This window comes from Mytilus trossulus, chromosome 2 (genome assembly GCF_036588685.1).
Source record: "Mytilus trossulus isolate FHL-02 chromosome 2, PNRI_Mtr1.1.1.hap1, whole genome shotgun sequence".
NCBI lineage: Eukaryota > Metazoa > Mollusca > Bivalvia > Mytilida > Mytilidae > Mytilus > Mytilus trossulus.
In genome coordinates this window covers 98,444,224-98,469,230 of record NC_086374.1, presented here as the reverse complement: position 1 = coordinate 98,469,230, position 25,007 = coordinate 98,444,224, and the positions used below count along the sequence as shown (strand labels likewise).

The 25,007-nt window shown below is 31.3% G+C and overlaps 1 protein-coding gene across 8 annotated transcripts in view; it reads left to right on the top strand.

Moving 5' to 3' along the window:
• The window catches only part of LOC134708500 (tax1-binding protein 1 homolog B-like), a 28,230-nt gene extending 3,814 nt beyond the window's left edge, over positions 1–24,416 (top strand). For 5 of the 8 annotated variants that reach the window (XM_063569091.1, XM_063569093.1, XM_063569096.1 and 2 more), the window contains 16 exons: positions 311–613; positions 2,472–2,698; positions 6,216–6,425; positions 7,908–8,051; positions 9,025–9,213; positions 9,984–10,121; positions 10,542–10,712; positions 11,325–11,504; positions 12,224–12,365; positions 12,644–12,809; positions 13,537–13,681; positions 18,283–18,357; positions 19,828–20,061; positions 20,699–20,930; positions 22,498–22,555; positions 23,635–24,416. In XM_063569091.1, coding sequence (XP_063425161.1) covers positions 311–613; positions 2,472–2,698; positions 6,216–6,425; positions 7,908–8,051; positions 9,025–9,213; positions 9,984–10,121; positions 10,542–10,712; positions 11,325–11,504; positions 12,224–12,365; positions 12,644–12,809; positions 13,537–13,681; positions 18,283–18,357; positions 19,828–20,061; positions 20,699–20,930; positions 22,498–22,555; positions 23,635–23,881 — 2,861 coding nt within the window. In that variant the 3' untranslated portion in view covers positions 23,882–24,416. Of the gene's footprint in view, positions 1–310; positions 614–2,471; positions 2,699–3,229; positions 3,306–6,215; positions 6,426–7,907; positions 8,052–9,024; positions 9,214–9,983; positions 10,122–10,541; positions 10,713–11,324; positions 11,505–12,223; positions 12,366–12,643; positions 12,810–13,536; positions 13,682–18,282; positions 18,358–19,827; positions 20,062–20,698; positions 20,931–22,497; positions 22,556–23,634 lie in introns of those variants that run through there. The other 3 variants (XM_063569094.1, XM_063569098.1, XM_063569099.1) reach the window with 3 other exon arrangements.
• The last annotated feature ends 591 nt before the right edge of the window (positions 24,417–25,007 follow it).

The window sequence follows — 25,007 nt, the reverse complement described above, 5'->3', positions numbered from 1 at the left end:
ATCACATTTTTCAATAAAATCTAATTCTTGGGAATGCATTATGTATACACGTTGATTGTATAAAAAAAATAAGATGTAGTGGAGTGACTCAATGTGAAACAGATTACATACATATAATACATATTAAGCATCTGATCATTTAGACATTATGATAGTGAATCAAATATTCTTAAGGTTACTAAACACTCTTAAGGTTACTAAACTTTATCAATTTACAAATTATTATTTCAGGGAAAAAAGCTTCAATGTGAATATTATACTTTGTATTTACAGTTGATTTGTTATTGAAAATATTTTGTCTGATTTACAGAAAATATGGAAGAAGTAAACACAGAAGAGGAAGCTGCTGCCAGCTCAACAGGGGAGACAACAAACAAAAGAAAAGAATTTGCTATGGTTATCTTTCATAACATTCCTGAAACCTACCCAGCAGATGCTCACATTGAATGTGGTTATACTCTAACATCTGACCTAACACCAAGTAGAAGTGACTGGATTGGGTTGTATAAAGTTGGTTGGTTGTCGACCAGAGATTATATTTACTATGACTGGGTCAATATACCATCTAGTTATGAAGCTGGGAAGGATGCTGAGGGACACATACTGTTTCCTTGTATGTTTTCTTATAATTAACACTTATGCATAATTTTGATTTTATTAGTTTAACAATTTTTGCTAGAGTTTATAAAACAAATGTTCCATTATTATTTTAGTTATAACTTGGGTGTAAAATAGAAATATCAGAAAAAGCATACTTTAAATAAATGTTATAAGTATAATTAATTTTTCGGGCGAAAAATAATAAGTTACAAGAGCTTTTAAAAACAATGATGAATTTACAAACAAACCTAATACTGTGAAAGTTTATATGACATGGATTGATTGGATTTATATACTATTATAGATCTTACATCAAAACAACAAATTTGAAGTCCATGAAGTTGGGCATTTTCTTAGAATTTGTCTAGAACATAAATTTGAAATAGTTGTGACTTTCTATTTTCTTATCAAAAGTTTGTTTTCATAAAACTTTCACACTACTAAACTGTTACTTCTGAACCTACAGTTTTATATATTTTAGCTATATATGTAGTAAACCCACTTAAAAGATTAAAACATTTCTTACCATCTAACAACCACCAAACACTTATACATTAAGGGGGCTCCTGGGTATAAATGATTTTTTTTTTCTAATATAGGATTTCGCTATATTTTTTCATAAATGAACTTTATCATATACTTAAAAGAAAAATGAAATAAAAAAATGGGGTCACCGTTCATTTAAGCTAAAATCTGCCTCTGGAAGAAGCATACATTTTTGTTAATGTCCTTTTTTTCTGTTGAACTAATAGGAGAAAAAGAAGAAATATCGAAATTAAAAAATAACCTAATATAAGAAATCGCTTAAATTTTACAATTATTTAGTTTATGTACAGCTTATTTGAAAACAATAATAAAAAGTATAGGTCACCGATGAGTTAAAAAAGATATTTCAAATTTAAGGCCAAAAAATGGCATTTTTGCACCAAAGGGAGATAATTTGGAGCTTTTTCAATTTTATTAAAGTCATCTGGGGCCAAACCAAATCATTTTTTGGGGTGGTTTTTTGTACCATATCATAAAGTAACAACAAATAGTGTAATAAATAAAATTTGTAATGAAAAAATAAAGGTTTAATTTTTTGCTAATTTTTTTGTACCCACGAGCCACCTTAAGAAAACGCCCCCAAATAGAATGTATTCCTTGGACTCCATGGGTCTATAGTTCTACCTTACTGTCACACACATCTTCTCATTTGAAATTATACCAGGGACCCTATCCAATGCACTGTAGAAAAGAGAACTTATATCAATAAGGAAAAAACATTATTTGTATGTTTGTCTTTTGAGTAATTTTAAACTCCCTCAGGAGTTATACTTATTGTGTTGAGTAATATTACAAATGTAATTATAATTTCTTTGTAATTAAAAGTAAACATAATAAGAGACAATTCCACCAAATAATTAATGAGATAATTGTATTTTTACATAATTATGTTTAAGTGGATATGTTTTTTTACAGAATTTTAATGAGTTCTTAGCAAATTTATTAAACCAAATTATTAATAGATTGAAAATGTTATTGTGTATAGCATATATACTACACAAATTCAAACATTTATTTTTATAATGTTTGCTTATTTCTAAGAACATTTTTGAAATAATAGTGTTTTATGAAATGTATAGATTTAACACCATTTCAAATTATAAAAAAAGACAAGAAGAAAGTAGAAAAGAAAAAAAAATACTACACTATGTTGATATTTACCATACATGTTCATTTGTTTTATGCTACTGTAAAACGAAATCTGATAAATTGTCAGCATTTTTGTTCATGTTTTAAATGAATGTAACTTTTATTTGTACAAGGTGAGCTGAAAAATGTAAGTAGCATATTGATTTTTAAATGATTATCCATAAAATATCTTTCAGCTCACAAACTGCCGAATGATGATGGAGAATTCTACCAGTTCTGTTACGTAACAAGTTCTGGGCAGATCAGAGGAGCCAGTACACCATTCCAGTTCAGAAGGCCAAGTGCTGACGACTTTCTGGAGATTGAAGACGAAGAAACTGAAATGCTGGTTATAAGATCAAAGACAGTCGTAATGGAAGAAAATATCAGCAAGCTAGAATCAGAGAAAACTGCTTTGTTACAGGTATGGAAGAAAATATCAGCAAGCTAGAATCAGAGAAAACTGCTTTGTTACAGGTATGGAAGAAAATATCAGCAAGCTAGAATCAGAGAAAACTGCTTTGTTACAGGTATGGAAGAAAATATCAGCAAGCTAGAATCAGAGAAAACTGCTTTGTTACAGGTATGGAAGAAAATATCAGCAAGCTAGAATCAGAGAAAACTGCTTTGTTACAGGTATGCATCATACTTTATATCAGTTGTAATGGAACAAAATATCAGCAAGCTAGAATCAGAGAAAACTGCTTTGTTACAGGTATGCATCATACTTTATATCAGTTGTAATGGAAGAAAATATCAGCAAGCTAGAATCAGAGAAAACTGCTTTGTTACAGGTATGTATCATACTTTATATCAGTTGTAATGGAACAAAATATCAGCAAGCTAGAATCAGAGAAAACTGCTGTATTACAGGTATGTATCATACTTTATATCAGTTGTAATGGAAGAAAATATCAGCAAGCTAGAATCAGAGAAAACTGCTTTGTTACAGGTATGCATAATACTTTATATCAGTTGTAATGGAAGAAAATATCAGCAAGCTAGAATCAGAGAAAACTGCTTTGTTACAGGTATGCATCATACTTTAAATTAAAAATGTTGGCGATTATTGAAAACTGAAATCAAATGTGTGATTATTATTGTGATTTCAGGAATGATGCCATTAACCGTTATATTTTTTTTATTTTTGCAAAACTGATCCTGTATCTTTTTTTTGCAATAATTTAAACTTGTTCAATAATTGATTTATTGTCATATAAGTTATAACAATATTTGGTAGATTTGTTTTCTTTGCCTTCAAAAGTCTGTTTGTTTGTTGATGATTTTGATACCAAATATTACTGTTATTATCAACACAAAGCAAAGAACACTGCTCAAATCAATGCAAGGACCTCCTGGAACTTGCAGTGAGAGTGAAATATTGCACTGATGCTACACATAAATGGTGTACTACAATTACTTTTTCCAGAATAATTGTAGTTTTTATAACATTCTTTTAAAGAATCCAGTCCTAAGCAAGGAAGAAGAAAAGCCTTTAAGCCTTGCCTGAAATACATAGTCAATATAGGAAAGGTGTACTGACATAAGTAGTCTCTAAACACATTAGCTCCAAATGGAGCTTTCGTTAGTAGAAGCCATATTAACTATGTGTATCAGTGAGAAAAATGTAAAAGCATAAAAATATAGTATATATACCAATACACATAATTAACAGCGCCTGGTGATGTTTGATAGCCTGACCGGTTTCTGTCCAAAAAAAGACCTTCATCAGAGGCAGAATGATGGATTAATGTTTGCACCCTATTTTATATATAGATATGAAAATCCCACTGAAAGGATAATTGAATCATTTTAGATAAATTGTATCAACAAGATATATATTTATCCACTGGATAACTTTGATCCGCTGGTTAAATCTGAACCGCTTGTTAACTCAACCGCCGGTTAAACCAACCACCGGTTAAATCTGAACTGCCAGTTAAATCTGAACTGCCGCTTAATTCAACCGCCAGTAAACTCAACCGCCGGTTACCATATCTATATAAATAGGGTGCAAACATTAATCCATCATTCTGCCTCTGATGAAGGTCCTTTTTGGACCGAAACCGGTCAGGCTATCAAACATCACCAGGCGCTGTTAATTATGTGTATTGGTATATATACTATATTTTTATGCTTTTACATTTTTCTCACTGATACACATAGTTAATATGGCTTCTACTAACGATTTGCCTATTGATTTTTCACTGGCATAGGAGCTCTAAGCGTAAGCCTAGCGATTACCTGAAATTGATGTATATATATGTAATACCTATATTACAAACTTAAGGTGTTGAAAACTTTTTAACACTGAGGATTAATATTCGTCTACCTTTGATCTGAAAAGGAGTACTAAAGGCTCAAATGAAGCATTCTCAATAAGAACCCCCCCCCCCTTTTTACAAATTTTGTTTGGTTAAGGGGGGGGGGTAATAGTTTTGACTTGATGTTTTGGTGTATCACAAGCTAAAATGTCAAGACTGCATGACTACCATGCAATACTATTATTAGACTTGATATTTAGGTGTATCATAAGCCAAAGATCAAGACTACATGACAACCATGAATTACTATTTTAGGACTTGATATTCAGGTGTATCATAGGCCTGAGATCAAGACTACATGACTACTAGGAATTACTATTTCAAGACTTAATATTTAGGTGTATCATGAGCCAAATATTAAGATCACATGACTACCATGACATACTATTCCAAGACTTGATATTTAGGTGTATCATAAGCCAAAGATCAAGACTAAATGATTACCATGTACTTCTTGAATTATTAAAACACCCTGAACATTTAAAGAAAGTTTACTGTAACATGTACATTAGCTAAATATAGATAACTGTAACCATTGAAAATCCCACTGAAAGGATAATTGAATCATTTTAGATACATTGTATCAACAAGATATATATTTATCCACTGGATAACTTTGATCCGCCGGTTCACTCTGAACCGCCGGTTAAATCTGAACTGCCAGTTAAATCTGAACTGCTGGTGAACTCAACTGCCGGTTAACTCAACCGCCAGTTATCTCAACCGCCGGTTACCATATCTATATAAATAGGGTGCAAACATTAATCCATCATTCTGCCTCTGAAGAAGGTCCTTTTTGGACCGAAACCGGTCAGGCTATCAAACATCACCAGGCGATGTTAATTATGTGTATTGGTATATATACTATATTCCTTGCCTGAAATACAATTTTCATTTGATTGAAATTTTATTCTTCGTAACTTAGTAATTACTTCTATAGTTAATAAATGTGGAGTGAATGACCCATATTCACCATGTAATTCGTTTATTTCCACTTACATCCAACCTACATTTAAATATTTAGAACTTTTTATGTCATGTATTATCAGGTTTCAGAAATTTTACTATATGAAAAACAATTTTGATAAAGGAATTATCTTCAAAACATTGGTTAATTGTTCTAAAAATGATTGCAAACTCAAGAGGAAATAAAGTTGTCATGTAGCACTGGGGACACATTTTCGCAGCAATGTATAATATGACCAACCTCGTTATCCTGGTATATTATAAAAACAAACGTTTGTAATTACATGAATAAGTTTGAGATATCATTTCTATACGATTTTTCTAACAAATATTAACTTTAAGACTGCTCATGATTGCCATATAAATCTTACATAATAGCCACAAATTGTTTAAAATACCTGCATATTTCTTTATATGTGTGAATGACCATGGAAATGGGGTAAACAGGAATATCAACCGTTCCAACATTACACACACCTTTACCGTCTTTTTAGGCAAGTACTGGGTAAAGACTCACAAGTTTACAGGAAAAATAGAAAAACGGCGAAAAAATTTGTCCATGGCAAATATGTGCCACCCACTCTATTACTTTACCCAACTGATGTTTTTGATTTGTATATACTTTTATCAATGATACTTTGTTTTTTATAGATGCAACATGACCTTGAACTTGAGAGAGATGAACTTGTAAACAAACTGTATTCACTGGACCAGAACCTCCAGGAAGTGTTGCAGCAAAACAAACATTTATCTGACCAAGTTAATGTTGACAAGCAGACGATAGGGCAACTACAACAGGAAGCTAAGGACCTAATCATGGTCAGAGATGAGGTTCAGCAAAAAGCTGATACAGTGAAAAGGGTAAGATGGTGTTTTATACTGTGTGTGGATTATACATGTAACTATTCATCTAGTAATTTTATTGAATTTTATGGGTATAGATGAATCAAATTTCAAGTAATCAACAAATAATAAATAACAAATTCCCTAAAACATGTAATATTTGGATAAAAATGTTTGCCAAAAACACAAATTCAAGTATCCACAAAAAATACAATGTTTCTTCAATACACCAAAATTGGTACCAAAGAAAATAAATGAATCCACAGAAAATAAAAAAATATTATTTTAATGAGTTATAAAGGTAGAATGATCACATACCTTGTTTTAAAAAATATTTGAAAATAGTATAGTACCCTATTATCATGATTATAGATTCAATCATTCATTACTTTTGAATACCATGAAAAGTATAGTCAGAATATGTAGTAAACTTGATTTGAATTGAAAATGCTTGGTGAATTTTTAAAAGTGAGATTTGTGAAGATATGATTGAAATTATAGTTTACCTTCAGTTGAACTGACGATAAATATTTTTGAAAATTTTCCCCTTACCTATGAAAAAATACATATACCAAAACATGTTGTTTGAGTACATAGATTTATTGTTTTAAACTTTCATGGTATTATTCTTTTATTATTATCTTCAAATACTTGAATGTCATTGGATAATTAGAATATTTTCCTTGGTTCTCACTTCAATAGACCATGTTGCACAAATTACTTTAGTTAACACACTGTTGATTTGATATATTCAGACATATTCTGGTTTCCAGTGGGTTGAAATTGACAGTAAAAATTAACAAATTTTTTTGGTAAATAATTGTGAAGATTAAACACATTTATGTCTAGAGGTTATATAGTTATTGATCTGTGAACTGGTTGCTGAGTCACAAACTTGAAACTGAAAATGAAAGTCTAAAAATATTCAGTTTGTGAATTGATTAGCCGGGATGATTAAATCAATTATTCTAGGAAAATGTGTTTAAACGGTTAACATATAATAATGTAGTCAAAATTCATGTACCAGTAATACATGTAGTTTATATATTCATGGTTATATTGAACCATAAAATATAGATATAAGAAAATGTGGTATGACTATAGAGTGCCAATGAGACAACTCTCCATCCAAGTCACAATTTGTGAAAGAAAAAACATTATAGGTCAATGTACGGTTTCAATGTGGATAATAATGCCTTTGTAATAACATATTACTTGGATATACTGATTGCAAAGACAAGAATTTATATTTAGATACTCTAAAATATTATTTGGATATACTGATTGCAAAGACAAGAATTTATATTTAGATACTCTAAAATATTATTTGGATATACTGATTGCAAGACAAGAATTTAGATTTAGATACTCCAAAATATTATTTGGAAATACTGATTGCAAAGACAAAAATGTATATTTAGATACTCCAACACATCACTGTGATTTACTGATTGCAAATTCAAGAATTTGTATTTAGATACTCCATTTTGTTATTTATAGGATAGAGAAACAATCCAAGACAAGGTCAGCAGATTAGATGAGGAGATATATAAGCTGAAAGAATTTGTTAAAAGACTACAGAATGAGAAAGATAATTTGGAAGGGGAAAATCTCAAACTGAAACAAGGCATAGATATGTACAAGGTAATAGAAATCAAATGTAATCCTGATTATTTTTCAAGGAAGTATTTGATAATTTATATCAAAGCTAAATTAAAAGAAGGAAGTTACTGAAATTTTTTATTATTTATATATTTTTTGTATTGTTTTTTTATGCCACACCTTATATAATACTGTGGATTTAGTTATTTTCATGGGTTTCAATTTTTTGTGGATAAAGGAAAACTAACATGTTCGTTGATATTTTATTTCCTTGTTTTGGAAAAGTCTGAATACAAGCGTATAGAAAATTTGTCACTTGTTGAACAAATAGTTTAGTGGTTAACCTTTACCCACGAAATCCAGAAAATTGGTATCCGCGGATTGATAATGAATCCAAAGTAGAGGAACAATTTATGTTTTCTGGTCTTTCTGTCTGTCTGATACTGTAAACCAACTTATTTTCACTGATACTTTATTTTGCATTTTACCCTTTGTAAACTTTTTCGCGGCTATTTAATTTTGCGATTTTCTATTTTCTGGATATAGTTTAATAAGGGAAGATCTAAGTTTTACACATTCACGACAATTTAGATTCCCGTTAATTTTCTACTCACATAAGTCGCGAAAATAAATCGCTCTTGAAAATAAGTTGGTTTACATTACTCTGTGGTCTGTTTTGACCACAAATTCACTGTTAACTGAACATAGAAATATTGTGAGACGGGATATGCTGTTCTATGGACACAGATTCTTGTTTTGTTCATGGTTTATTGATATTGCAAAAGTAATAGTCTCATTTACCATATATATTAAAATTGAGAATCGAATTGGGGAATATGTCAAAGAGACAACAACTTGATCAAAGAGCAGTAAAAAGCTGATGGATATATATCTATAGCTTGAAATAAGATTGTAAAGTGGCAAATTTTTTTCGTTTTTTTTTCGTATTTTTTAATTTTACTATTTTGTTACTCTATCACAGTATTAACATAGCAATTTTTCTATTTTATTTTAGCAACATTTTACCAAACAAGAAGGAACAGATAAGGAGTCTGCACGTCAAATTGAAGATTTAGAAATAAAACTTGCCAAACAGGAGAGCCTTGTTGAACATCTGAAGTCAAACCTTGACAGTACAAAAGCTGAATTAGAACAAACCCAGCTATTGCTTCATAGACAGGGAGAGATTTTGTCTTCAGATAAAGTAAGAGGGTTTTGTCTTCAGATAAAGTAAGAGGGTTTTGTCTTCAGATAAAGTAAGAGGGTTTTGTCTTCAGATAAAGTAAGAGGGTTTTGAAATTCATCAACAGTTATGAAATACAATCAATGAACTGTCAACAATAGTTTGCTTTGTTGTATAGTTCATCATGAAGTTCTTAAAAATTAGGAAATAAACTTAATTTATCGGTAATTCATATATTTTCCCTTTGATCTTTCTGCCTAATATTTTTGAATATCAACGTACTGGCTGTATTACTGAAAATATTAGGCAATACATTGTGTGACGTCATAATTATCGATAAACAAAATAATAGGTAGTTTCATTTTTGATACTGACTATATCATGTGAAATATCTTAACTCGCCCTAACAGGCTCGTCTAGATATTCCACATGATATAGTCAATATCAAAAACGAAACTACCTATTATTCTATATATAGTATACATTAGTTTATTGTTTGATTGATTGATGGCTCATGAATATACAGCAGCAAATACTAGATGTATCTTTTAATTTTCCCTTTAAGAACAATTACTATAGCTTTATATTGCTGCAATCATTATATACAACACCTAAACGCCTATATTGTTTTTCAAAGATTCCATTTGGAAATAAGCAACATATAAATCCCATAACTACCTTTAATTTTCCGTATATAAAAATCCCTAAAATGAAAATACCGAAACCATGATAAACTGTCTCCACTCCTCTTTTCTTCAGTGGAACTCACATGTAATGTTTCTGTATTGTAGGAGAACATTGATTACTTATCAGAAAAGATTCAGAACTTAGAAGACAAATTGGCAGCTGCTGATAATGTCAAAGAGCTACTCCAGGAGGAACTTAAAACATTCACAGAACATAATCATAAAATGGCTAATGATTTACAGGTACTTATTTATATTCTAAAAATGAGAGAGTTAGATATTTTTCCTTGCTAAGGTTTTGCTGATATCAAAGTAATGATCTCATGATTATAACTTTAAGTTCATTTTAGATAGATTAGACAGAAACTTTGAACAGAAAAAATGATCTGCAATACAAGAACTAGATAGAAGTACAAATGTAAAATAACCAAAATCATAAAACCTATTTACATTAATCATTCCCCTTGAATGATGATTTTTAACTTGTTTTTTGTATTTTGTCCTTTTTTTTTATTAGATAAGCAAAAAACAATTGGATCAGCAATGAAAGAATTAGAAAATTGTCAATATGCTGAAACTATCAAGTGACTCCATATTGTTGACCTCTATTGATCATTTTTATGAACCTTTTTTTTTCAAATGATGTGTGTTGATGTTTTTTAGATGTGTAAAGAAGAGAATCATACCTTGAAGCAGAAACTGAGTCAAGATCAAGACGTCTTAGGATTACAAGTATACAACTTACAAATTCAGCTTAAAGAAAAAGCAGCTGAAATTGAGGCCATACATGACCAAGTGGAAGAGAAAGAAAAAAATTTGGCTTATGTTCAGTTGGTAAGTTTATGACCTGATTTCAAATTATACAAATTATTCATATGTTGATAGTCTGTAATAAGGAAGATGACATGATTGAACCATGGCAAAGTCAAAAATTGGTATTTACTGCTTTTCAGCTAAACATGCTGCTGTATTTATAAGTGTAAGTAAAGACTTATTCACACTCATTTATATTATGCTGTATTTTGTTCCGGTAAAATCTTTTTGTAAAGTAATACCTTGTAAATAGCATATTTAAAAAAATAAACTCCTCTAAAACATGATCAATGATTTGAAATTAGTTTGTCTGCTTCATCTTAAGGATTTCTTATATAAAGTTTGTATATTTTGCCCAGTTTGATCAACCAACATAGCCAACACGGCTGAAATGAGAACAGAGGGGTTAATCTACAGATTAGCAAATAACTTCATAAAACAGCAATAAGAAAAAAAACTGGATTAACATGGTCAGCATAATAAGCTCTATTAATGTTTAAAAAATATTTAACTCTTTAGGATTTTTTTGCCCCTGAAATGTTGATTTAAAAATAAAAGTGAGAATTTTCTCTCGAGCTTCAAGCTATTCTCCATCATCATACATGAGTTTAAATTTCACCTTTTTATTGATAGCAAGTAGAGAAGTTAAGAACAGATAATTCTGAGCTGGGAAACAAACTAGAAAAGGCTTCAGAAACCAGTATTGAAGGTTCAATGCAGTGTCTTGTTATTGCACAGTCAACACTCAAAGACAGATATTCCAAAATGGAGCACCATCTCTCACAATATCAGACTGATTCTGCAAAGAAACAGGTAAGTGAAAAAGTGATAAGAATTTGTTAAACCCTGTCACACTTTGTTATGAGTTCAAGCAATCTCCTCAGTTTGTCAGTTTGTTGGACTGATAAGTTTACAACATTAATTTCTGTAAACCTTATAACTACAGGTTTGGTTTTTAATATAAAGTCAGATCAATATGAGTTAAAAATAAGGTATGACCTTTTTTTTTTAGTCCAGTGATATTTAGGATGAGACTTGCTAGGAAGTCTATAATTTTCACACACTTTTTCTGAAATTCCTGCCATGTTTTATTTCAGTGTTCCCAAGTGTGACAGCTCTGACAGTTAAAAACAGTAAACAATTTGCCTAGATTCCAGTCTCAGGCAATAATGAAATCAGAATTAATGGAAACTCTATTAAAAGGTCACCTCTCATGAGCAGTCACTTTTGATAATTCCCACGAGTAACTGCTTAATACAGGTTTGACTGTTTGTATACAAATAACAAATAACTTATTTTTAGGTGGAGCTAAGATCAATGTTACTCAGATTATCAAAGGTCGCTGAATCTCCAGTTACATCTCGCATCAGAGTTGTGGCCCTTTGATGAGTTTGTAGCTGCTGTACTCAACCTTCTTTGAAATACAATAGATAATTTGTAATTCTGTATTTAGTCATTTCAATATTTACATAATAAATCATGATTAATTGACATAATAATGTATATTAATTTACAATTTTTTGCTTTAATAGAAGGAATACAAACAGGAGATAAAGGACATGAAACGTGAGATTGAAGATCTGAAAGAGAGGCTAACAATGGGATCAAATGAGTACAGGAACTTGTACATTGAAAATAGGAAACTGACCAAAAAAATGGAAAAGTTGGAAAAAAGTGAGTGGAAATAAATTTGAAATTATGTATCAATGTCTTAAAACTATCAGTATTGTGTTTAATAATCTTTAGGTAAGATCAAATGTATTTTTACTCTATAATAAAATTGCAGTGTTTCTTAAAAAGTTCCTTAAAATGCAGTGCATATATTGAAAATTGAGAATGAAAATAGGGAATGTGTCAAAGAGACAACAACTTGACCATATATTCCCAATTTTTTTGTCTAATTAATAATAAAATTAGTAAATATAGATGTAAATATTCTTATACATTTACAGGAAAACCTTCACGCCAGAGCTCTGAGACAGATGTTATTACAATAGAACAATACCAGATGACCTCACCAGATATGTCTGCTGCAGAGAATGTGATTGAGAACCAGCTTCAGAGTGACTTAGACGATGTTGGCAAAGAACTGGATCTTAGACAAGAACAAAAATTAAAGTAAAAATTAACATGTCCAAATATTTTAACATCATTTGCTTCTAGTACCATTCAGATTGAATATTTCATTTATTTCCAGTGGCTAGCTCTAAAAATGTGCATGAAATATTTACTGCTGGACTTTATCAACTGAATTTTATAGTTGGTTCTTATTTTGTACTGTTATAACTTATACCACTGTACCAGGTTAGGGAAAGGTTGGGATCCAGCTAACATGTTTAACCCCATCACATTCTGAATGTATGTGCCTGTCCCAGGTTAAGAGCCTGTAATTCAGTGATTGACGTTTGTTTATGTGTTACAATATTTGTTTCTTGTTCAATTTTTGTAAATAAATTAGGCAGTTAGTTTTCTAGTTTGACTTGTATTACATTGTCATTTCATGGCCTTTTATAGCTGACTATGCAGTATGGGCTTTGTTCATTGTTGAAGGCCATACAGTGACCTATATTTGTTAACTTCTGTGTTATTTTGGTCTCTTGTGGATGGTTGTCTCATTGACAATCATACCACATCTTTTTTTATATTTAATTTATCAGCCATCAATTACCGGTAATCATTAAACTTGTGGGTTTTTTTTATGTGATATATAATAATAGTTGTTGAAAGTGAGCTAAACAGGTATTTGGTGTCTTTTTTAATGATACTAAGTATGAACATCTTAAAGATAAACAAAAATCTGTATGTTCATGTTCTAGAATAACTATTTTTTTATTTATTTTTTTAGATACAAGATTAGTTTAATTGAGGAAAGAAAGAGAGCAGAAAAGCTAAAGAAGGAATTGAAAGAGAAAGATGATGAAATAGAGATGCTGAAAAAGTCTTTGATTGAAATACAAAATGAAAAAGATGTCAAAGTCAGGTCTTTGGAGGTGAGTAAATAGTCAACATTTATTGATGGTGGTAATATGAAATACACAGTGTCTCAAAGTTCTGTTTTAAACTTAAACTAGGGTTGCCTGCTTAGAATTGTCATTAAACACAGTGTATCAAAGTTCTGTTTTAAACTTAAACTAGGGTTGCCTGCTTAGAAACTAAAACTAGGGTTGCCTGCTTAGAAACTGGAACTAGGGTTGCCTGCTTAGAAACTGGAACTAGGGTTGCCTGCTTAGAAACTAAAACTAGGGTTGCCTACTTAGAAACTTAAACTAGGGTTGCCTACTTAGAAACTAAAACTATGGTTGCCTGCTTAGAAACTGGAACTAGGGTTGCCTGCTTAGAAACTAAAACTAGGGTTGCCTGCTTAGAAACTAAAACTAGGGTTGCCTGCTTAGAAACTGGAACTAGGGTTGCCTGCTTAGAAACTAAAACTAGGGTTGCCTGCTTAGAAACTAAAACTAGGGTTGCCTGCTTAGAAACTGGAACTAGGGTTGCCTACTTAGAAACTAAAACTAGGGTTGCCTGCTTAGAAACTGGAACTAGGGTTGCCTGCTTAGAAACTAAAACTAGGGTTGCCTGCTTAGAAACTAAAACTAGGGTTGCCTGCTTAGAAACTGGTACTAGGGTTGCCTGCTTAGAAACTAAAACTAGGGTTGCCTGCTTAGAAACTGGAACTAGGGTTGCCTGCTTAGAATTGGTATAAACACTAACAATCAATGTATCCATTGTTAAAAAAAAAAGCAAAATTTACCTCCCGGTATTAGAAAAGAAATAAGTCTTCCATGTCATGATCTGTGCTAATAAGTCCCCTATCGACAAAGTTGAAGGGGACTTTAGGTTTGCACTCCATCTGTCAGTTGGCAAATTACTTAACCACACTTTTTTTCTTCCTGCTTGAAGATATTTGGTGTATTGTTTCATCATGACAAGTTACAGATCAAGGACAAATTTTATTCTGGTCTGATGATTTTTTGCAGAGTTATGGTCCTTACCAGTGTTTTCCATTCGGCATTTAAGCCGGGTTTGCTGACCACCTTCTTTTCAAAGCCGACCACCTTTCCATTTAATGAGGTGGTCGGCTTTTTTTTCAAAATTCCGGATTTTTTTCGGTTCCGCACCGTAAAAGTTTAAATACTTATCGCGCCTCGCAGTTTGTTTTCATTAAAAAAAAATGGCGGATCGTCAAATTTCAATGTTTTCTTATATTAATCGGGTGAATGGAAAGGCAGATGACGATGGTGATAAGGAAAATTCTAAGCCATATTAGTCAACTTAAACGGATAGTTGAATTGAAATTGTTGAAATTGAAAATAAAGTATCAAAACAACAGAAACGGCACACAGGTGATCGCGAAGATAAACAGGTTGGGAACAATTCCAAAATGAGGGATATCCCTCAAATGAGGGACCATCCAGCAGGCAAGGGGTCATATTACTGTTGAAGAAAAGAAAAACTTAGATTTATTACCTTAAAAGGGGGGAAATCGTTTTATTTGGTACAACTTTTCTACAAGAGTGTCCATAATGATAAAAAGGCCAAAAACAAATACGTGCTAATTTGTTTCTCTTTAAATGTACCCCTCATAAAAGGGATAGTCATTTCATTAAAAGGTTTCCCCTCATCTGTTTCTTTTTAAATGCACCCCTCATAAAAGGGATAGTCATTACATTGAGAAGTTACCCCCTCATTTGAGGGGGTGATAAATATGAACAGGACTTTTAATGGATAATCGTCACAGAAGGATATTACTGTTCTGTGTGCCAAAAATACAGCACTAAAGCGAGGAACAGAACAGACACTTTGTTCGATAGGCCATGCATTAGCAGACTTCGTAGGAAGAGGGAGTCCTGCAACAGCAATTATGAACTGCTATCCGATATGCACAAAACTAATTTGTCAAATCATTTAATGAAAGGCTGGTAGTGATAGCAGAAGAATGGTTCAATTCCATTAAATGTGAATACAATACTTATCCTTCCATTTGTGACCCAACCCACAGTAAAACTGAAAAAAATAAACCCTGCTGACAACGTTAAAAAAATCAACCGGTTGCAAGTGTTTTTTTTCAAAACACCCACCTTACCTGAGTGAAAAAAGGAGAACACTGCTTACAATAGAAACTTTGCAAAAATAATCAGTCTTCTGCACTTTTTTTTTGTCATGCTTGAGATATTCATTTGATAATAAGTATATAGATTTATTATGACAAATCAAAGATCAAGTTAGTTTTTGTTCCAGTAAAATGTTAACAGGTAGGGGACTATACTCTGAGAATGCTATTTTTACTACGGGAAGGTTTGTTATACATTTTTTTGTAATTCAGTGCAACAATTTTTATACGACCGCAAATTTTGAAAAAATTTTCGTCGTATATTGCTATCACGTTGGCGTCGTCGTCGTCGTCGTCGTCGTCCGAATACTTTTAGTTTTCGCACTCTAACTTTAGTAAAAGTGAATAGAAATCTATGAAATTTTAACACAAGGTTTATGACCATAAAAGGAAGGCTGGTATTGATTTTGGGAGTTTTGGTCCCAACATTTTAGGAATTAGGGGCCAAAAAGGGCCCAAATAAGCATTTTCTTGGTTTTCGCACTATAACTTTAGTTTAAGTTAATAGAAATCTATGAAATTTTGACACAAGGTTTATGACCACAAAAGAAAGGTTGGGATTGATTTTGGGAGTTTTGGTTTCAACAGTATAGGAATTAGGGGCAAAAAAAAGGGCCCAAATAAGCATTATTCTTGGTTTTCGCACAATAACTTTAGTTAAAGTAAATAGAAATCAATGAAATTTAAACACAATGTTTATGACCACAAAAGGAAGGTTGGTATTGATTTTGGGAGTTTCAATCCCAACAGTTTAGGAATTAGGGGCCAAAAAGGGACCCAAATAAGCATTTTTCTTGGTTTTCGCACCATAGCCTTAGTATAAGTAAATAGAAATCTATGAAATTTAAACACAAGGTTTATGACTATAAAAGGAAGGTTGGTATTGATTTTGGGAGTTTTGGTCCCAACAGTTAAGGAAAAAGGGGCCCAAAGTGTCCAAAATTAAACTTTGTTTGATTTCATCAAAATTGAATAATTGGGGTTCTTTAAGATGCCGAATCTAACTGTGTATGTAGATTCTTAATTTTTGGTCCCGTTTTCAAATTGGTCTACATTAAGGTCCAAAGGGTCCAAAATTAAACTTAGTTTGATTTTAACAAAAATTGAAACCTTGGGGTTCTTTGATATGCTGAATCTAAAAATGTACTTAGATTTTTGATTATTGGCCCAGTTTTCAAGTTGGCCCAAATCGAGGTCCAAAATTAAACATTGTTTGATTTCATTAAAAATTGAATAATTGGGGTTCTTTGATATGCCAAATCTAACTGTGTATGTAGATTCTTAATTTTTGGTCCAGTTTTAAAATTGGTCTAAATTAAAGTGCAAAGGGTCCAAAATTAAACTAAGTTTGATTTTAACAAAAATTAAATTCTTGGGCCTCTTTGATATGCTGAATCTAAACATGTACTTAGATTTTTGATTATGGGCCCAGTTTTCAAGTTGGTCCAAATCAGGATCTAAAATTATTATATTAAGTATTGTGCAATAGCAAGTCTTTTCAATTGCACAGTATTGTGCAATGGCAAGAAATATCTAATTTCACAATATTGTGAAATAGCTAAAAAAAAATTAGTTAAGAGTTATCTTTCTTTGTCCAGTATAGTAAGCAAGAAATATCTGCAAGAATTTTTTTTAATTGGAGTTATCTTTCTTTGTCCAGAATCAACTTAAATCTTTGTTATATACAATTTACAATGTATATTCACTTTTTACTACCAACTGATAAATTTAAATAATCTTTACCATTCAGTGATAACAAGCAGTTTTTTTACATCTTAATATTTTATGATGTATTTAAATGAGTAGTAATTGTTGCAAATCCATTAGAATATTTTAATTGAAATTAGTTTTGGAATAAGGGAAAGGGGGATGTGATTAAAAAATTGGGTTCAATTTTTCTCATTTTTCATAAATAAAAAGAAAATTTCTTCAAACATTTTTTTGAGAGGATTAATATTCAACAGCATAGTGAATTGCTCTAAGAGAAAACAAAAATTTTAAGTTCATTTGAATATATTCATTCTGTGTGAGAAACCTATGCTGTGTCAACTATTTAATCACAATCCAAATTTAGAGCGAAATCCAGCTTGAATGTTGTGTCCATACTTGCCCCAACCCTTCATGGTTCAACCTCTGCGGTCGTATAAAGCTACGCCCTGCGGAGCATCTGGTTACAAATATATTGTCTGACCATGTAAGGCATAGAATATGAAATGGAAGAATTTTTTCTTTTTTAAAACCTTCTTATCCAATCAATAATATTTTCAATAGTGAATTTAAACTACTCTTACAAGTTAATATTGCATTCTGGTTTGTAGAATTTAATGTACTTGATATTTATTTCATCAGAAACGAAACCTCAGGGGAAATCTGTCTTAAACATTTTTCAACAGTGAATTTTTTCCAAAGAGAAATAGTCCACTGTTGGTATATATTAACTGCTACATATTTATAATTTCCGATATTTTTTTTCATTAATTACAGAACTACATGGCAGACAAAGACAAGACAATTGATGAACTAAACAGAAAAATAAGAGATTCAATTAATCTACATGATGTGAGTAAATAACTTAATAAATATTTACCCATATAAGAAAGACAGAAAGATTAATGCTCCAATAACAATCTGGAACATGAAAAGAACATTTGTTATGATGTATTGAATTATATATTACAAATGGTTTGATTTGTTGTCTTTCTCATTGGTTTATTTGGTCAAATTTTTTCCAATATATTTTGTATTTTTCACTATTTTAACATATTGACTCAACATGACTATATTTAGAAATAATATTGAAGCCATGTTACTAAATATAGTAACATAGCATCAATATCATTTCCAAAAAAAGTATCACTCTGTCAATACGTTATAAAACGAACCTGTTAGATTATATTGAACCTTGGACTTCACCATCGGTAAATATAATCTGAACAGATCCTATATAATGTATTGACCTTGTCAAAAGTCCATTATTATAAATATGCAATGTACATGTATTATCTATAGAACAGCAAGTAGTATTATGTACAACTGACGCCATTGGGAACTTCTTGATAACTATTGTAAACACATTTGATATTTAATTTTGTTCTGTTTATTAATCATGTTAATTGCATGGCGACCAGGAAATTTAATATAAGAAAAATGATATCAGTGAAAACATTTAGTTCCAATAGTTATAAAAAGAAAAATAACAAAAAAAACAAACTCCAAGGAAAATTCAAAATGGAATGTCCTTTATTAAATGGCAAAATCTAAAGCTCAAACACATTATAACAATGTAATGTAACTGCCATAATCCTGATTTGGTACTTGTATGATTATCGAGGGGGGATAGGACCTTTATCGGGACTTCAGGATCATGTGTTATAAAGCTCGCCATTTTGGAATCAACCTTTTTCGGGATCCTGGAATTTTTTTTTCAAATTTCGTGACCTCAGGATTTTGTGTTTTTAAGTCAGGGATTTCGGGATTTCCTGCTTTTAAGCCAGGGTTTTCCGGATCAGAACCCCCCTCATTATCCTTAATATGTAGAAAATGGTGGACTAAACATCTCACTTGTATGACTCTCTCCTTTAAAAATATTGAAACTTACAAAAAGAGAGGAGGTTCTTGATTTTTTTTTTTTTACTGTTTATATTTTGATTCTTACTTCGAAGAAAAAAAATTTGGAGTTTTTTGCCATGAAATATATTGTAAAGTTATGCAAAAAATCATGCATAGTAGCAAGACAATGAAAATAAATAATTTGATGCTTCTTTGTACCAAAAAAAACCATAACCCCAACCTGGCTTAAAGTTAAATGGCTGTTTCCTCAATATTTATCTTTTGGTTAATAGGAACCATGCTTTAATATAATCTTTGTCATTAGGGACCATGCAAAATATCATCTTTGTTATTAGGGACCATGCAAAATATAATCTTTGTTATTAGGGCCCATGCTAAATTTAATCTTTGTTATTAGGACCCATGCTAAATTTAATCTTTGTTATTAGGGACCATGCTTAATTTAATCTTTGTTATTAGGGACCATGCAAGATTCATTCCTTGGAAGGTAGTGGTGCTGCTTCTTCCCTTGAGAAACCTAAAACATCGACTGAAGGAAACAGCTACCCATACATGGTATATCCTCCTTACCAGGGACAGACCCAACCTATGGTGTACCCTCAGCAGACTCAGGCCTCACCGATAGTTTACCCATCACAACATAGAACAAGCATGTGTCCATCACAGGGTCCAATCATGTATCCACATCCACAGGTTAGTATTTGCCAAACTTTGTGGAAACGTTACAATTGTGTTGTCATGAATCAAACACACATTTTATATTGGACTGAACACTTGGAAGTATTGTAAATAGTTGATCTTATAGGATGATAAACTCACATAAAATTTACAGTAATTGAAATGGCATTGTTAATCAACCTCTTTTGTTTGTTTGAAATGATTTTAATATGAACGCAAATTGTTTGAGATGGTACAGAGGCAGATTTATGGAGGGGGGCACAGGCCCCCCCCCCTTTTTGAGAAAAAAATTTGGTTGCTTATTTTGGGAATCACTGAAGGGTGATAAAATCGGGCACCCTCTTAGGCAGCCAGTGGACCCTCACTTATGAAAATTTCTGGATCCGCCAGTGCGGTATAATGGTTTGGCGATGTTGACATTGTCAATGTTGTTGTTACCTTCTCCATTATCTAAAGACAATTGGTTTCCAGATAATAACTGCAGAATAAGTGTATGAATCTCTATGATAAGGGTGAATTACTGTTTGTTGTGATTTTCACAGTTTTTATTAGAACATTTCATAATTATAAGTAAATGAAAAAGAATAGACATGAACTGGCTATATAACATTTCAATATATTAACTTTAAAGCTTGTTTACTTTTTATTACAGAATTTCATTCTTCCACCACAATACAAAAGACGTGCTGAAGAGGGACAAAGTGCAGCTGCCTCCCCTCCAGTTCCCCCTCCCCGTACAGACTTAAAGAAGACACCAACTCAAGAAGATGTAAACCCTGAAGTTAAAGCATTGGACCCTCCCCTTCGACCCCTCCCACCACCAATGATACCAGAGAGACTTCAGACATCTAAGACAGCAGAAGTGGTCCATCTGATTTGTGGAGGTATGTAAAATGTAATTGTATATCCTATTTGTGTGTCTTGGAAACAAAAGGTAACTTACAATAGATAAATCTTTTTTCAAATAACAAATTCTGGTATATAAAGCACAACAAAAGGCTATTTTAATTTATTCTTCAACATTTTGTTTGAATTCTTATTTTCTATAGAAGCAGTAAATATGTCATTATGTTGGTCTGTGCATCTGTAAGTCTGTTTGTTCGTTTGTCCGTCCATTCATTTGTCCACCTGTCTGTCCCACTTCAGGATTAAGTTTTTGGTCAAGGTAGTTATTGATGAATTTGAAGTCCAATTAACTTGAAACTTAGTACACATGTTCCAGAAATTAATAAAACTAGGATCAAAATGTTTAATGAAATTTCTAATATTGTCCCCTGTTTTAATTCCATGAGTGAAGAAAATAAATTTGATTTTATATTTTCCTGCGAAGAATGTGATATTTTACTTATCATTGTTAACTACATAAGTGAAATGTATAATGAGAGAAACAATTATAATGTCAATATATGAACTGTGTAATGTATATTATAACATATTTTTTGATACATAAGCATAATATTTTAATACATAACTTTAAAGAGGAGGCATGCTGTCAAAAATAGTATTATAATTAATACTATTGATCTATGTTTTTGTTTTTCTTTCAATGCTACATGTTTGTAGTGTAACTGTTTATTGACTATCGTTTTGTAATTTTAATATGCCTGTTTGTTTGTCTTTTTGTTGTGTATTTTAGTAACAATCCTATTGTTTGGATTTCAAACTAATAAAATTCTTATTCTTATTCTTATTCTTGTGATATGATATTTATAATTTTCATACCAAAGTAGAGTTTTGACCCAAATTTCAGGGTCCACTAAACATAGAAAATGATAGTGCAATTGGGCATCCATGTACTATAAACACATTCTTGTTTTATCTTTAAAAAAAAGAATGGTGATTAACATGTGTCATAAACACACATTTTGTGAATTACATGAGTTTATTGATAGGATTATATTGGTATAAGACACATGTAGCTGGATTATTTCATACTAGTAAAAATTCCTTTACAGTTCATACATGAAAATGAAAAAATATATTTCATGAAATAAGTGACTTTAAAAACAATGGGTAATGAATGAAATTTGACTGGTGTGCAACTTTGGATTTTAAGTGATATGTTAGAAAGCAAGCCAGACACAATCAGGAATGTTGTATACTTATCCCAGCATGTGTGTTGCATTTCAGGCTTTATTTTAAGAATGTAAGACAGAATTATTTTGCTTGCAACAGAATTGTTATCAAAAAAATATAGAAATCTTCTTTTTGTAATGTTTTGGAAAAAAGAATGAATATGGAATTCATACACATGAGATGACAATTTAAAAATACATTGAGGGGAATGACAAATATATCAAAGGAAATTTATGTTCTTTGTCATGTTTCAATCAAGGAAAGAAAATAATCATAATTCAATATCACCAAACCAAATTCGCATAATTTTTCCAGTCACAAAATTGGATAATTTTCTCCGGTAATATAACAATATTTGTGGTGATTATTTTACAGCAGAAGGAGGAAACAGTATACCATCAGCACCACCCATGCAGGACATGAAAGAAGAAAGGTAGGAACAGTATTTACACTATTGGGTTATTTATAGGTTCTGTTGTCTGCTCTATTGTCTGGTTGTTGTCGCTTTGACACATTCCCCATTGCCTTTCTCAATTTTATCTTGCACATGTTCATTTAATATTTAAAATTAGTTCACAGTTAAAATAAGAAAAATATTGTATTGCACCAGATTCAGTGGTGAAATCTGAGTCTGTGATAATTTATAGTTGATGTGTTAGCAAATTTTATCCTTCTTTTTCAATGATCTGTAATAGGTGTGTTACTATTTGATGTCATCGGAGTGAGTTTAATATCATAACAGTTAGTTGTAGTATAGCCAACATTCCCAAGATGACTATCCTTGTTGAATGCCAAGCTAACTAGTTAATAAAATTGAAAAAATGGAAATGGGGAATGTGTCAAAGAGACAACAACCCAACCATAGAGCAGACAACACCCTAAAGGCCACAAATGGGTCTTCAATGCAGAGAGAAACTCATGCACTTGAAGGAGTCCTCTAGCTGGCCCCTAAACAAATATGCATATAAGTTCAGTGATAATGGATGTCATAATACAGGCCTGTAGCCAGGCATTTCCAAGAGGGGGTTATTTAGACTCATAAACCCGACTTTAACAGTCACAATTTGAACAGAAGGTTGACTTTAACAGTGCTTGTTTGGTTTCAGGGGGGTGGTCGTCTGACCCCCCCCCCTCCTGGCTGCGGGTATGTTATAAACACAGAATTATACACAAGAAACTTAAAAAAATCATTCAAGACTACCTAGCATTTTAAAGAGCAGATGAACATATTTGTTTCAGGCTGTGATGAATAGGATTGATTGATTGTTAATTGCTTTATGTCCAGTGGCATATATTTCATGCCTGTTCAAAACAAATGTTAAACAGTAGAAATATACAACAATACTAAAAAAAATTACACCATAAAATATCCTTTTATACTAAACATATTGTACACACAAAGAACCTATGACTCTAGAATAATTCATTGTAGAATCAATCCGCGAACGTGACAAAATGGCATTACAATTTTAATTTATAATTATGAAGCACATTATTTTTCGTTGTTTACAGATTTGTTGATGCTCCTGGTGAAGGGATGAAGATTTGTCCAGTGTGTTCCAGTACTTTTTCGGCTGATGTCAGTGACGCCAATTTTGAGGAGCATGTTATTGGTCACGTTGGTAGAATATGTCCGTTGTGTTACAATATTGTTGAAAATTGCACAGATGAAGAATTCCAACGACATGTCAACCAACATCTGGATTCTAAAAACAGTTGTGACATTCCAGATCCCAAAGAGCCAATAGAATTCGACTAAATTGTTGAAGACTATTTAAGTTTCGAAAATATCTGATTATGTTATTATGTTATTAATGTAAAAACATGAAAACATTGAATTTTACTTGAAAGATGATCATGTTCACATGGGAAAATATTTAAAAGAAAATCTTATACACATAAATTTACAAAGTACACATAAATTTACAATGAACATTTATTTTCATTGTGCTATCTTGTACACATGGGAAATTATTTAAAAGAAAATCTTGTACACACAAATTTACAATGAAAATTTTATTTGTTCCTGTTTGTAATTTGTTCACATAGGAAACTATTTAAAAGAAAATCTTGTACACATAAATTGACAATGAATAATTTGTTTCCTATTTGTATCTTGTACCATGGGAAACTATTTAAAGAAAATCTTGTACACATAAGTTACCAATGAATATTTTGTTTGTTGTTGTGGTTATTTAATATGATTTTTAGTCTTGACAGTATTGACAACTCTGGTTATGGTACAGAAAAAGAGAAAAGTGAATTTACTTTCTTTTGATCAATGTAATGTAAAAGATGTGCTTATTTGTAAATTAATGCTTGTTACACTAATTTTGAAGTTATTCTTTAACCAGTAAAACATTTTGTTTTGTTGATACATCAGCGTGGCCATGAAGTTATATATATAGTTGCTTTTGGGCTCTGGTGGATACTTCGTAGTTTAATATCAGGGGTATATTTCAAACTTTTAAAAAATTAATCTTTTCTCAATTTGATTTAAAATTATGTAGTCCCTAGTAACTAAAGAATGATTTGTATACAAAACCAAACTTTTTTTAACCCACAATATATATGTTAGTCTTTCAAGGACCAAATTGTATGATTTAAAGGGCCATCTGATAAGACATATTTTTATTGTAACTGAATGTCACAAAAATTGCAAATCACATTAATGTATGGTATAACATTTATTTTTTTCTGCTGTTAAAATTTTTGTTATGATTATTTGAAGTGTTTTCACATCTTTTCATTCTCATTATTGAACAGTAATGGTTTTGGACATATTTTGTTTAACATTAGTTAAAATGATTTTATTTAAAAAAATATATTTGAAAAGTTTATATTTGAAACAACTATATATTGATTGAGAATACAGAAATACATGA